Below are 15,857 nucleotides of genomic sequence, written 5' to 3' on the forward strand. Positions count from 1 at the left end.
TTCTCCTTCATCTTGTGTGATACCACCTCAGATAACCAGTAGGCACCTCCCTGCAAGCTTTGACCCCTCTTGGCAGTCCTGTGGGAAACCAGTGTTCGGCTGCACACAGTATGAACGCAGCTGAGCCCTCAGCGCTGGGGTGGCCGTGGGGAGAAGTGTCTGCTAAGGATTGGGGCTGGAGCCTGAGCTCACTCTGAAGAAAAGGCCATTTCCACTTGCTGCTGGAATCGTGCCCCCTCTCCTGGCACTACACTAGTATCACTTTTTTTCAGCCTCCCATGTCACTTGTCACCATGTGGGGAAAAAACCTTAGGGGGAATTTGATGGGAGTCTGACAACCAAAGAATTTCTCAGCTATGCTCTGTCATTGTCCAAAGAATACGTTTTGCTGCAAATGCACTTGGTTATACTGGATCAAGAGAAGTAAATTACAAGTTCCCTTTTGGTTTTTGTGCCTATCGACAGGTCTAAGGTATGCCTGCAGTTTTTGCTGTTATGACAGTGCTGGGTCCATAGACCCACCAGATGCTCTTAGTGCGGGATGCTTTCAGGCTGGAAAACTGACATCTCTGCTGCCAAAGCTTCCTCACTTCCCCCAAATCCTCCTTGTGAAACATGTCTTCCAAGAAAAGCACAGGTTTTGCTGGTATCACCAGCTCTACTGGGGGGGTCTTTGAATGACAGCTCTGTCTGGCAGGGACTTTGGCACCTCACTACTGTAGCTGTGCCAGCAAAAGTATTTCCTTCAGTGTGAACCTGGTTTTGAGAGCTCTGTCTGTCTGCAACTTTGTCAAATATGGGATTCCAGCTGTTTTAGAAATAAACTATGTTTGCTGTTTGGATGATGTAACGGCTTTGAGAATCAGATTGTTGTCTTGCTCATTTTTCTCTTTCCTCTGCTAGAGCAGCAACTTTCTCTCTAGGGAGTGTCAGAATACATCCTGTAACTGGAGGACAAGAAGTAGGAGCCACAGGAAAACCTGTTCCCCTGCCACTGTATTTGGATGTGCCAGTCTCTGACTATCCCACCCAAAAGTTGTCCATGCTCTTCAGCTCCAAGATGAGTGTATTATACCCTTTGACCCAACACAGGTAGAGTTTGGGGTTCAGTTTTACTGAGCATTAAAATGTCAATGTTGAGAGAAGAAAATAGGTAACACAAACTGTTTCATACTGAAAAAATAACAGAACAAAACAAAACAACCCTGATGTTTGAGCTCTGGGATAAGTTAGAGAGTGAATAGTGCTTTTGTCAGGTAGAAACTGGGAAGATGAGAAGGGGAAATGAAACTTTTAAAAGGAGGAAGGGTGGCTTTGAAAAGCTTGAGACCCACAGTGCTGGATGAAGACACTGCAGGTTATGTGACAGCTTGCACACTTTTTCTGTTGGTCTGAAATGGTTGTGTTTTGCATTGTGTGAACTATGAAGGAATGGATTCATTGCTCCTAAAAGGCTTTGGGAACAAATCACTATGTGGAGTATAGAGGGGATAGCAGGACACTAGGATAATTATAACTTTTAATGAAGCGGTGGAGCAGGGGGATGTAGGGTGATGTTCCAGGGAAGAAGACTAGGGGCTTATTAGCACAAAAAGGAGCAGGATACAAGGAAGAACAAACATTATTGGAAAGCTTGTGAGAGGAGGAACTAATGTGAGCACATTATGCACCAACAGAAATGCTAGCAGGTATCAACAGTTTCTGGCTGTGTCAGTATTTGAAAGGCAGATCTGCCTGGAGTGACAGGAAAGTGTCTTTTCTGCTTGCCTGCTATGTACACTTTGTACACTGTGTCTGGGATTCTAATGTTCCGCACTGAACCTTACCCAGAGGCTGTGGAACATGGCATCAAGTTGCCACATGTCCTACCCTGTTTAACTTAAAATTGCTCAGGGCTCCCCTGTTCTTTAAGAGACAGCACGGAACAAAATGCTGCTGCTTAGCGTGAGAGGCTGTGTGCTGGACAGTGGCCTTGGCCTTCCCTCTGTCTGGGGCAAAAGTACAGACCTGCTTTTAGCCTGAGTATCACCTGAAAGCCAAGGAAAGCTGGAGCTACCTACCGCCAGGCCCTGCCGATGAGATTGATGCTGGGCTGGCAGCCAGGAGGTGCTGCTGGCTGCGTGAGATGGGGAGAAGCAGGTACCAGAGAATGGGTCTGTAGGAGGCCCACATCCTGTTCTTTCTGCCTGAAGAGATTTACACCCAGGTGGTAGGAGAGAGCCCTCACCAAAAAGCTCTAAGATATTGTTAAACACCGCTCCTGTTCAGGCTGTTCCAGCTTTCAGACTGGAGTGCGGGTCCAGGCACTGTGCCCTTGGCTTTCCTTTTGCTCCTCTGTAGATGCACAGGGCTGCACCCTTGCGAGGCTGTCCCCCTGGGAACAGGCAGCTCCTGGTTTCCATCCCTGGTCCCAGGGCTTGTTTAATCCTGATACATGGAAGCAGGTCAGAAAGCCACACTGGTGTTTGTCATCTTCATCTCCTGGAGAAGGATGAATTTTTTTCAGTCATAACAGCAGCTGGAAAACAGGAAAAGCAGTAAGTGCTGTTGGCTGCTCCTTCCTACACCTGTCCCTCCTAGAGGTCACTGATCCTGTTTATTATCTCATATCTGCACTGGTTTACTGGGTTAATGACTTGCCAATTTATTAAGTAGCAAACAAGCTCTCATCAACTGCCCAGACCAGCCCCTCTGCCTTGGGGCAGCTGGCAAAAAAAAAAAAAAAAAAAAATCTAACTTTTTGCCCTCTGCCAAACTTCTGAAATTGAAGTTTGAAGCAGTGAAATTGAAGCTGTCTGGCCATGCCCAGAAGCAGCACTTCACATAGGTAGGAAGCTTCAAAGGTTTTGTTGTTTTTTGGGTTTTAAAAAAAAAAAAAAAAAGAAAAAAGAAAGAAAAAGTCGCAGCACCACAGACCACAGGAGTTTTCTGCCTCAAGTGTGAGGTGGCTGCCAAAACAAGCTTTCAGTTTTACATTGAGGCAGAATTTAGATACTGAAATATTTGGCATTGCTCTGGCTTAGTGCTATGAAAGCTTGCCTTTAAGAAGCCACTGTTGAGTAGCCAAAGACATGGTATTGTGGCTGCTTGTTATGTGCTGGGAGGGGGACAGTAGTATGATAGGAGGGGTTCTTAACAAGAAGGCTGAGAGGAACCTTACCTTTTGGGGTGGGGAATAAGAAGAGCAAAGCTAGAAAAGAAAGTGTGGATGAAGAAGCTAAAATCAAGGGGCCACTGCAGAGTAGCAGTGCTACCCAACATTTCCTGAGTTAGCAGCTCAGAACAGTGCTGTTACTTGGCTTAATGTTTTCATATCTCTTTCTGGAGGTGATAAAACCTCCAGCAGCACCTGTTTTTTGCATGTTGATGAACTACAGCTTTACAAAAAGGTGCATAAGATAAATATTTTTAAAAGCAGTTTTGTCACTGGGTAAGTGATAGCCAGCTCTCAGATGAGACTTGTGTTTGAGCAGAGTATGTCCTTCAGAGCACGAGCCAGCCATGAGGGCCAGGCTTTTGAAGCAGAAGAAAGGACTAGGATGTAGATAAAATAACAGCAATTAAAATGCATTTTTGTGGAGCCTGGCTGGATCTGAGTTAAATTCAAAATGCCCAGGGTGGTACAGATTTTGTATATTGCTCTTTAGATGCTTACAGACCCAGAATAACAGCAATGCACAAAGCAGACATTTGAAAGGACTAAACTGCAACCTCTAAAGCACTAGCAAAGGAGCAGCAGTCCTGCCCGCCTCCCTGTGAGGAAATTCAGCCAGCAGTGTGAAGCAGTACAGGAAGGCACAGGTGACCTGCTGCCAACGCTGAGTGCTACAAAACCCCCAGGTTACTCTGACTGGCCCGAACATTGTTTCAGCCCTGTCCTGGTGCTCTGTCACCTTCAGAGCCCCTCTCACCTGTGACTCCAGAGAGGTGCCCACAGGCTGGGACTGTGCAAAGGTGGACAGGCAGCTGTGCGGCAAACCGAGCTCTGGGGAGAAGAGGGAATAGCACAGAAGAAAAGGAACAGACTGAGTGCTCCGTGCTTTGCATGCGTGAGTGCGTGTAGAAAAAAGTAATGGGTGGTGGTGAAGGAAACACCTGCATGTTTCTGTGGCTGATGAAGGGGCTCCCAGAAAGACAAGAATATGCAGCTTTTGAAGTGGAGCTGGGCTGTGTGGATGATGTGGCAGGCCAAGCAGAACAGTACCACATTTCTCCCCACAGGGATGCATATCCCCAAGCCACTAACATAGAGCCATTGCTAAATTAAGTCTGTCTGAACCACTTGTTCGTTTCTTACGTGTTTGCACTTGTTCAGGGCAAGCAACAGCAGCCAAGCAGCCCTCTTGGCATGGGAGGAATTATAGCAAGACTCTAGAGACCTTGGGGGAAAAACCCCACAGGTGAAGACTTAGAGGCACCGAACCCTCAGGCATACAAACACAGACTAGGAAATTAGAGACAGCACTCATCCTGCACCTATATTTACAGCCCAAAGAGAGTAAATACCAGAGGGAAAAGCACAGTGTGTCTTGGAGGCTATTTGCATGGGACTAGCCTTAATACCCAGCCATTCTCTCTTGCAGATGCAGTGAGGAAAGAGAAGGGCAAGACGGAATCACAGCAGCAGTGACTCAGAGTGCAGGAGTTAGTTACCCTTCCTCTCTAATTCACCCTCAAGATGAGCATCTTCCTCCATCAACTACTGAGGGAGCTTGGCCTCCCAGCTGAAACACCTCAGGGTAGGGCTGAGGAGATACCCGTTCTACTTTCCCGTGGGGAGCTGGGGCAACACCCACCTCTTAATTCCAGCACTTGCATCTCTGCACTTAACAGAGCTAATGCGATGGGAAGAGACCAGGCTGGGAGTTGTGTATCGCCTCGAAGCCTGTAGCTAGCCGAAGCATCCATTTGTAGCTTCCTTTTATCACATCTGCTAGCCAGCTGTGATGGTAGGGTATGGCCCCCCTCCCCCAGTACAGCTGTGCCAGCACACACAATTACACTAATACAACTTTATTTTACTGATATTATTGTGGGTTGTATGAGGTGGACTGGTGCTGGTGGCTTTGTACCACCATGACTACAAATCACAGCTCTGCTGGTATAATAGCTCCTTTTAAATCAAAGGGCTTTGTCCCTCTAGCACAGTCTACTGTTATTTCTACATCTGTAAATCACTCTTAACATAAAACTTAATGATCTGCATCCCTCTTTTTTCATGAACCCCAGCCAAACAAGAGCACAATGCTGCAGCTGGAGCTATTAAGCTATGGTGGCAGCAAAGCACTCCATTAATACCTCATGCTCAGCAGTTTGTGATGCATGAGAGCTGAATTAATTATGCCCTTGTTACCCTCAAATGAGAGGCACAATTGCCAGAAACAAGCATTTACCATTAAAAAAAAAAAACTGTATCAAGTCAAGGACAGCATTTGTTCATTCATAAAACAAGCCCTTCTGAGCAAGAGGACTGTGAGGCAGAAAACAAGCCAGGCTTATGTTAACAAGACAGTTGTTCCTAGAGCTGTATTGTACCCCCTCGGAGAGACCTCCATAGCCATTTTATTCCAGCTGTTTTGAGAAACTAGCAGGCAGTTAAAGCAGGCAGAGCTTTAGCCAAAGCTTGGGTTGCTATGAATTGCACTGATACGGAGGTTCAGTTTAGATTTGAGGGACAGGAATGTGAAGCAGGGCTTTAAAAAGGTATTGATAACCAGTGATCTGCAGCCTTTGAAACAGAGCAGACAGGCATAGGAGAGTGAAAATGGGTGTTAACAATAAAAATAGAAGTGGTGAGAGTCTGTCCTGCTTTCTGAGGAATGCCCTGTTGCTCACACCAGTGTAGCAGCTCCGAGTCTTCAGGTAGTGGTGTGCAGACTACAATAAAGTAACTGTTCTTTCCTTACCTACAGCTCAATGTGAACAGGGATTTCAGAACAGTGTCTTCACTGACATTTTTGGAGAGTGACAGCTGGTGCAAAGGACGTAGTTAAAAGGAGGGCTGGGCTGCAGACAGACTTGCACTATTTTGAGCAGCATTCCACCATTCTCTAAGCAAGAGTAGGGCATATGGTAATAAAAATCTTGTCATGCTTTTGTCTTATAATATTATGCTTTCAGTGAGTCCAAGTGAGGACTACAAAAAGTTCTGAACTACACCCCAAACTTAGCACTGCAGAATACTGCATCCTTTCATGCAGCACATTAGCAACAGATACCTGACTGGATATTTGCTGTCCTCAGCTGGCTGCACATGAGTCATGCTACAGAAGAATGTGCTTATACTGTCACCTCCTTGTGAAGCCCTGACTCTCACCTAAGGGCTTGCCACCTTCAAAACAGCTGAGTCTGTTTTTATTTTCCCAGTCCTGTTCTAATATTCAGCCAAGAGATAATAGGTCATAAGAAACAAACTGAATGAGTGATCAGGACACGTGGGCTGGTCAAAGCAGGTTTCGCTGGGGTGCCTGGAGAGGACTGGAACTGCAAGAAGCCCTGTCTGGCATGCTTTACAGCTGTGTTTGCCAGCATTTCTGTTTGTGGACCCTGATTTTTTTTCCCAGGATGCATAATTTGCATTTTTGGATAATAAGCTTCTCTCATTTAAATTACCAAGAGTCCAGGAAATGCTCAGGTACTCCTCATTCCTTTCTTCTCCCATCCATGATCCACAGACCTTTCATTGAAACCCACAGCGTAGGTGGGGGTACACCACAAAAATCTTCAAAGCTGCAGTACAGTGTTATAGGTGCAGATGTAGTCATGCAGCTGAAGCTTAACTTTGTAATAAAAATGAATTTTTAGAAACATCTCTTGACAGGTTACAAAACAAAAGGAAAAAAGTAAAACCCTTTTGAACTGCATAGGTAAAGGATCTCCTTGAGACAATATTGATCTGATTATATTATCAAAAAACCTTCAGGCTACATTTTGAGAAATGAGCACATGATTGGAAACAGTATCACTAAAATGTATCACAGTTCAATTGGTAGCCACACTGACAGAAGGCGGCAAGGGGGCTTCAACTCCATTGAGAATACAGGTGGGAAGAGGGTGAAGGCCTCCAGGCCAACTAATTTCAATCACAGGATCTTCTTTGCCCTCTTGTGGGCAAACTTCTCTCCTGCAGCTTCTCAGCAGATTTCCGTGCAGACAACTGCACCGTGCGGGCGCAGGAACAGAATGCAAAAAACATCGCTGGCCTTCCTCGTGCTTCCTTTAGCAAGCAAAGAATAGCTCTTCTGAATCCAAAGAGAAGTCAAACCCAAAACCCAGCCAAGTAGTTAACCTGGCTTGGTTCCTGCACGATGGCACGAAGGAGGCTGTGTGCTAAAGCAGGTGCCTGGTCGTGCTCCTTGCTGTGAAAAGCAAGGACACATGAACGTGCTTTGAGCAACTGGTGCACTCACAGAGGTGAGCTGCAGACCACCAGCCTGCTGCGCTATTCAGATAATTTATTGTATGATAACTTGGATTATACTCCTGAGAAAGGAGCTGTCACGATTCTAGCAGCAACAGAACTTAAACTGTGTGGTCATGCTCCCAATTATTAAATGTTTATTAATCTTTCTTAGGACTTCTGAGTTATTTTCTCATGCTGTGTAAATCCATCACTGACATACACTTATTTAATGTAATGTTTTGCCTCGATTGTTTTCTTGCATCTAGTTTTCAAATTTAATTAAAAGTATTAGAGACGTTCCATTATGAATCCTAATAGTTATCTCTGGCAACTTCATCAAAGCGACAATTTCACATTTAATGTTCCGATATAAAGAAAAATATACTGTGGCATTCCAGCTTCAGTGCTGACAGTTGAGAAAGTGCCATTCTCCTCCTGTTTACAAGATCACCACCAGGTAATAAGCAATTTGTAGGATTACGAAACAAAAAAGGTACCCTGACAGAAAGCATGCAGGTTTATTTCTTTTTTTCTCACCCCCCTACCACTGACAATGAGACAAACATTTGTAAAGGATCCAGCACCTCCCCCTCAAGTAACTTGGTCACCTGCATTTTTCTACACCAGAATAAATTATTTGCTCTTAACACCTTTTGCTAGTTTGTGCTCCTTCCTTTTACAAGTCTGCCACTTTATTTTTATTCAGCTCCAACTAATCAAGTCAATAGGAAAGGAGCACTTGAGTTACACTTGTCACAGTGACCTGTGACTGTGGTAGGTGTAAAGGCGATTGCAAACTAGTTTGGTTGGACCCTGTGGTATGAGGCAATACTGACCTTATCAAACCTTTCCTCCTGGAAAGCTGCTGTGAGAATATCCAGCTTTGCTTGTTGGACCCTCTTCCCCAGTAACAAACACAATGCAAGCTCTTTCCTCCAAACCAGGAACAAAGAATGATGTTATTTCCTATGGTTTGCTCAGGGAGAGCTACATAGCAACACCAAATCATAGCAGCAGAAATGAGAAACACTTATTTACTAATATTTTATTTTAAAAATGATTAGAAAGTATTTTCAAAAGTTCTTAAGACCAAAAAAGCAACAAAACTGTAAAAAAATTATTGTATATATATAAAACTACTGTATTATCATCCTGATTTAATAATCATTAAAAATCACTTACATTCTCAAAGGTATTAAAAGGCATAGATAGTTCTGAACAGCATAAAATTCAGTATCTAGAGATCTGCTTATGTTTACAGCAACAGACTAAAACAAAGATTAATTTCCATTTTAAAGGCACTACTAGCATCTTGATTCATTACAGTTGTATATAACCATCAAAAATGTAACAAAATATTTCCCTTCAGTGTAGAAAGCTTGTTATTTTTATTGCAATTTGAATTTTATTGCAATTTGTATGAGGATCACCATGATGGCCATTATGCAAAAACATCTTGTGCAGAGCTCTGAGAATTGTGTGAAATACCTCACTGCTTTTTCAAGTTGGAGGGTGCAAAGCTAGAACTTGGTTGTAACAGACCACAAGCCTTCCCTGCTATTTTTAAGCACAGAGCGCAAGCAGTAAAGCACAATTCCTTCACATATTTAGAACCCAAAGGGCACTGGTAGCATTGTGATTTGAATGTGGGCTAACTGCCAAACACAAAAATCAACATTCACAATCTACACAGTGCATGTGCATATTTTCAGAGCAGGAACTCACCATCCAGTGACTTAACAAGTCCTCACATGACCTGGAGAACCCTTTGCACTAATTCTCAAGGCATTGTAAACAGAGACTGAAAGTGGGTGTAGAGCCTTTAAATATTTTTGGACCGGCTCAACTGGAAAAGACAAGGCTTTTAATGTGTCTGAGCAGGCTCACACCACCACTGTCAAGCACCGTGATAAACAATGGAGAAGACAATCCCCAGATGGACGTACTGGGTCAGCTGCTTCTTTCCACAGGTTTTACTACCAGTTAAGATTGTACAGAGATGGCTACTTTGCACACAGCTGAAGAAATTTAAGACAGTTGCTTGTAACAGCTCTTGTGCCAGAGTTCCCACCACTCTCCTGAACAATCCCTAATCCACTTCAATCAGAATCAGACACCTGAATATAAGCAATTTAAATAGCTGGCTTAAATAAAGCCGTCTCATTTCATCAGAAGCAGGTTGGGAAACAAGCAGACCGTGTTGCTGACAGAACACAGGAGGGGTAAGAGACATCCAGCCACATGTGCAGAGCTCCTGCAAAACCTGATGTTTAGTCCAGCTCCAGCACCATTCTCCAGGATCAGTCTAATTAAAAGACAAGACACTCAAAGCCTGGATCTGACACCAGAAGCATCAAAGGAGGCATGTCAGCACTGCAGGTGACCAGTCTGCTCAGCCATTGCAGCAAGGAAGCCTCTCCCCCACCTAGCCCGTGCGGGCAGAGGAGCTAGGAGGGACACACACCTGCCCCTTTACCTTAGGAAGCTGAGAAAGCAGTTAAGGAAATGACCTCACAGAAGCAGAGAACAGCATACACACAAGCAAACTCGCTTCTCAACTATGTTAGAACACAACAAAAAGAACACCTCATACTTACAAGCCTAGCATTAATAGTACCGCCATGCAGAAACTGCTTTGTTAGCCAACAACTGGTTTGGAAGCAACAATTTAGCAATTCCCTTAGACCTATAACCAATATGTGACTTGCCTGTAGTATTTAACTACTGTGTGACAGATTAATGCCAGCGAAGCAGTATCTGGAGTGGAGCAAGGTGTATTGTAAAGAACAGCAGGGCTCTTCCTATTAGTAAACTCCTGTGACATGGGAAAACAACTACCCAGTTTCCCAAACGCTACGGTTTGTCATTTTGATTAGCTGATGGCAACACTTGCATTCCTTTCAGTCAGGTGGCATCTGATCCTCAAATCTATACAAGGATCAGTCTGTTGGTGAGAGAATGGGTATAAACCACCTACTTGGAACAGCTAAAATGAAAACAAAAAACATGCCAAGGCCCTTTTGCTCTAACAACTGGAAACATGCCAGAGATGCCAGCATGGATATAGTGGGAGAATCCATCAAACCATTCTGCAAAGGTTGGCAGTGTTTGTTTCAAAAGGCTTAATGGTCAGGAGATCTCAGTCAGTCGGTTCTTCTGACACCAACTCCTTGTGGCACCTTTTCATAATAATAACTTGCTCTGTATTTCAGTTTCTCTGAGAAGTATCAGCAGTAGGTATCATAGATAGGGAAGCCAAGGTAGAGAGATGACTTGACACATCCTTTTCAGTGCCAGTGTCCTCAATTCAGGAATGGACACCAATAACAAAGCACTGAGGTGGGGAAAAATCTACAGAAAAAGCAACCAAAACCCAGAACTCTCCTCATGTATAAATTACAAGAAAAAATTACCTCAAGATAGAAGTCCCACCATGGTGCTGCATTGTTTAATAAATATCAGCAGCACGGTATTACTCTTACACTATATTTACAGCTTTTAATTTAGAGACTACAGATATTTTGATGTGCAAACACATTCAGTAGAATTCTGGGCAATAAAAAAAAATATATCCATTAGAATGTTAACCATTGATATGGACACAATCCCCAAAGAAAGACATTGCAAATCATAGCAGATATTTCTCATTATTGCAAGTTTTGTATCACCAGTAACATTGCTTGTAAACAAAACATCTCTATCTACCCAGTTTTCAGAGACAGCTACAGCAAGCTCTGTACCTCTAGACTGAGATCAGGCTTTAGTGCAAATGGACGCTAATAAATACAAGAAAAAAAAAGCCAGTCCAAAGAGCATTTCTTCTTCACAAAGCAGGAAATTCTATGAAAGAAAGTATGTATTTCATGCATGGCTCTGAAACCAAGCTACAGCTTAAACTTGATGCTTCACACCACCTGTCAAAATTTTACATCCTCCAAGCAAAGTGTAGTGTTAGGCTTAAGTGTCAGGGCTTCGAGAGAGAACATCACAAACTCACATACATCAGAAAGTGGCAGCACTGGAAAAAAAACTTGACCTTCTTTTACAGTCCTTTGTCTTAGAAGCTTCCTCATCCTTTTCCAAATACAGCTTGCCCAGCCAATTTCTGGAGGGCTTAGTCTCAAAGCTGACAGAACAGGTTACAAGACTGTAAATTTGTCAGACAATGGTATTGATGAAATGGAGTTAATGCCTGGAAGACACAGCAAATGTCACGAGCACTCAAACAAGAATTGTTTTTGCATAACCAGCTTTTTCTCATTTGCTTTGGTGTTTTGGAACATCTCCTGGCTTAAATCAATTTGCCCTACTTTTGAAGGCTTTCCTCTCAAGTGAGGTCCAGCAGTCTTGCTTCTACCTCAGACATCTGAAAAATGCCTTTTCATTCCTTCACTTCTATTACAGCCATTGACATCTGGTCTGACATGTCTGTCACTTGTCTGATACGTGTTGTATCACTAGTGTTTTTTGCAGTTCCTACAGCCTGTTGCTTTTAAGGCAAATCAAGGGTACATGTGCTTATTCACCGGTTTACCAACTGAACTAGTCAGTAGCAAGAAGTCTCAAGCTAGTGCCATACTTATAAAAAAAGGAAATGGTAGGGTCCATAACCATTCTGGCAAAACTTACCATTTACTATGCATAAACAAGCTGCATATGGTATTAACCTTGCAAGTAATATTTACCAGTATAGTACCAACATGCTGTAACATTTTTCCCATTGATGTTCAGATTACTCCTTTGGGGGTTACTTTGTAAGAATATTTATTCTTTGTGTTTTTCCTCTCACAGATGGCTTTTCAAGTTTCTTCCTGCAACTTTTATAGCTTTTGAAACAATCTGAAAGAAGATTCTGGCATACAAGCCCAAACTTTGACGACAATAGGATGCAAAACTGTCTCCTTAATATTCCATTACATTACCCTCCCCATAAAACCCTTCCACTCACGATTCCATTAAGCTGATCTCCACAGACAGAACCAAGACATATGACTAGTAAAAACAGAACAAAACCCCTTATGTAAGGATAAGCGTTTCTGTAAGGCTCCAATTAGGTATCCCTTTTACATTCACAGTTTGACCAGTAAGTACAAGAATGAATTCTGCTGTGCTGATTTGTAAGTTGTAACATAAGTATCTGGTCCATTTATACAGAAAGTATCTGTAGGGTATAGCTCAGAATTTAGGCAACATGCATTAGCCTTTATTAGTCACCTCCGTCAAAATCAAATCAGCACACTGCTGTCCTTGAGTTATTCTATATAGATATGAGTTTTTTTAGATTAAGTCACCTGGACAGGTGGCAGGACCAGTTATTAAGCAGGACCAGTTACTTTAGAACATGATGCTCAAGATGCCATTACTTGACCTAAGGATCTCTAAAAATTTGTGATGAGCAATGTGTACAAAATTGATTAGAAGGAAGAGACAGAAGTTGTTACCTATAGTGCACTGAAAGTTCATTTTAGTTTGCTTCATTTAAAAAAAAATTAAATAATTACAGAAAGTTAGCTTTGTTTATTCAGTGGCTGATTTTCTGTTGCACTTGGAGTGTTGCCAGGATTTTCAGAGTGTCCGTTGATGGTTTTTTTCCGATTGTGAAAATAGTCTATAATACTTTCAGCTAAAAATGCACCACTTGCAGGAAATCCAAATGCCTGTGAAAGTGAAAGGAATATATAATTTTAAAATGTACAAACATTAACAGTATTCTAACATCATTTGGAGAGATTTGCTGGACAATTTACATACGTTAATAACATATATATTAAGACTATAGTCCTCCTTAAATTGGTGGTTCCATTTAAATTAGAAACAGATCAGAAATCTCAATTCTAGCGCATTTAATGCAAAACTTTTTACAGCTCTCATTCTCATAGTCAAGCTTGGACCATACAGTATGTTCCAAACAGCCCTTAATAAAAAAAGTATATTCATTTTGTTGACAAAATTAGTTACTAAAGAAGCATGGAGTTGGTGGTATAGCAGTATTTATCCAAGAGATGGCTGCTGATTCAAGGGACTAAGTGATGAAGAGTAACACATGGAAGGTGAAGGGAGAAAAGATCTGCGTGGCCTAGGCAAGTCCTTACTGGGTCAGCAGGGGTGAAATGACATTTTGTTAATGACATTTCATGATTAGTCATGGAAAGATAGTGATAAGGAGAAAGCTGGGTTTAGCACTTCTTTCAAACAAGGAAACACACTCATGGACTCTTTCAACTTTTACCTAAATTTTAGTCAAGTGGTTCGCCGCTAAGCAATTTGCACTAGTAAGACCTTAAATCACAATAGTTGTTTTTTTTCTAGCTCCAGAAAAAGAACCTGAAAGAATTTATGCTCAAACCATTAGGTTTGAATATATCAACATCACAGAATATGACTATACAAAAGTGTGTGTCTCTAATAGCTCATGTGCCTGCGGAACAGAATTATTTTGCTTTCTTTTTAAACTCATTTTTTCTCATTCAAGAGTAAAATCAAAATTTGATTTTTTAAATTCACATATTCACATTTCCAAGATTATTCAAAAGAAGTGCCAAATGAGTAAGGAATTACAACATTCACAGCATCCCAAAGCTTTTTCAGTGCCTTGCCCTAAGCCTCTTCAGTGTTCCCTGGGAGATGCGTGCCCTGTTGCTCTTCTACTTCTGTCACTGAGGAAACTGCTGTTCTTACTGCAACCTTTGCAAGTCAGTATTCTCCTCGTATGCTTTATAATGCCTGGCAAAAGACGTTTTCTTGCTGACTTTGTGAGGGGGTGGCCAATGCCTGGCAAAAGACATGTTTTCTTGCTGACTTTGTGAGGGGGTGGCATTATGAAAGGACAATTGAAGAAAAAAGTAAGCATTTCAGAGACAGGATATTAGAGAACTGGGGAAGTTGTGAGAGCTGGCAATGTCAAAATAGTGACAGGTGACAGGGAATGATACAGAGCCAAGAAAGTCTGAGGAACCCAGAAGCACGCCTCAAATGCTAGGGAGCTGCAAGTGCATACAGAGCTTTCAAGCAACCCTGACGAAAAAAAAAGAAAGGTCTGAAATAGCTAATTCCTCCTGAAACAAATTGAGTGAGGTTTAGAGGGCAGAGAAATTAACACACAAGATAAATACAAAGTAAATGATGCAACTTTAAGACTTACACATGCAGCTTTTTCAAAAGGAGACCCGGAGCTGGTCGCAGCAAGCACTATTGATGCTATCAGAAAACAGACACCTATGGCTGGCATGGCCCAAAAATTCTGCAAATATAAAAAATATCATGTTGTAGAATTGTAGATATACTACCTGAAAAAGAACAAGAATCATAACAGCAGCTGAGTTAATCTGACAGTGGATTTATGCTTTGAAACTTTGATGCTAATGGGAGCTTCAGAAGATATATTTTACAGCTATATTACAAACAACGTTCAGCAGTATCGGCTGTTTAAAAGAGTCTGCATTACATACTCCCCTGTTTTTGTCTCCTTTAAATATTTCATTCATTTCATCTGATTTCGTTCACAAGGAAACCAGAAATCTGTAAGTAAATGTGCTCATTCAAATCTCTTACTACACTCCCTTATCTGTACCTTCACATAAAAAACCCCTACTGCTTACTCTGAAGACAAATAGGAAGGGAAGCTCATAAGACACTATAATATTCTTACTGACTTCACAGAGCAACTTTGTGCCACTGCTTTATCTTCTGAACTGTAACAAGTATGATTACCAAAAATGAGGTAGGCTACACCCAGCAGGAAAACAGATACAGTAAACAGGTAAATTACAAATATCATCCTGGCATTAAACTGTTCCGTATACACACATATATGCAATGACTACACAGTAGTATTAGTCTACATGAAAGACTTTCACACAAGTCCTGAAATCCTGCAGGTAACCAACACGACAATTTTGGAAAAGTTGTCAATATAAAAGGGACTCTCAAAGTTGATTCATTTTTTAGCTATAAACTACCTTAATCTACCTTTTAAATAGAGAAGAATACTCATTCTGCATAGCCTTTTTACTCCACAGTAGACTGTAAGCACTACAAGAAAAGGTTTGTTTTAAAAAATAAAATTCCTTACCACTCTTTGTACTTTATCTTCCCCAAATGTTTCATATACATCAGTGCAATACACACACAGGATCAGGAGGCTCAAAAGAAAGGCACTGCAGCTTGTGAATTCAAAGAAGTAAAGTCCGCCACATGTGCTACAATCCTTCACAATTTCTTCAAAAATAACAGCCAGAAGAGAGAGAATCTGCAAACAAAGAACATGCTTGAGTTGGATCAAGTCTCTAATATCTTCAGCAAATAGAGGTCTCTGATATGAATATTAATAAGACAGCTGTAAGGAAAATCCTCGATCTACTACGAACCCGGATAAAATTCTGCACTGTTTTCTTACAGGCAGAAATAATTATATAGTTGCATAATTTACACTTGTTGTTAAAGTTGGTCAATAAAC

General features: G+C 41.9%; 1 protein-coding gene across 1 annotated transcript; it reads right to left on the minus strand.

Annotated features, from left to right (window-relative positions):
* Positions 1–12,909: 12,909 nt before the first annotated feature.
* Positions 12,910–15,650, minus strand: CMTM6 (CKLF-like MARVEL transmembrane domain containing 6; the record flags this gene model as incomplete). Its single annotated transcript, XM_010085899.1, has 3 exons — positions 12,910–13,059; positions 14,544–14,642; positions 15,474–15,650. Coding segments are annotated over 3 exons (426 nt in total), but the record flags the coding sequence as incomplete, so codon positions are not given.
* Positions 15,651–15,857: the final 207 nt, after the last annotated feature.

This window comes from Pterocles gutturalis, unplaced genomic scaffold (assembly GCF_000699245.1).
Source record: "Pterocles gutturalis isolate BGI_N339 unplaced genomic scaffold, ASM69924v1 scaffold32030, whole genome shotgun sequence".
Lineage (NCBI taxonomy): Eukaryota > Metazoa > Chordata > Aves > Pterocliformes > Pteroclidae > Pterocles > Pterocles gutturalis.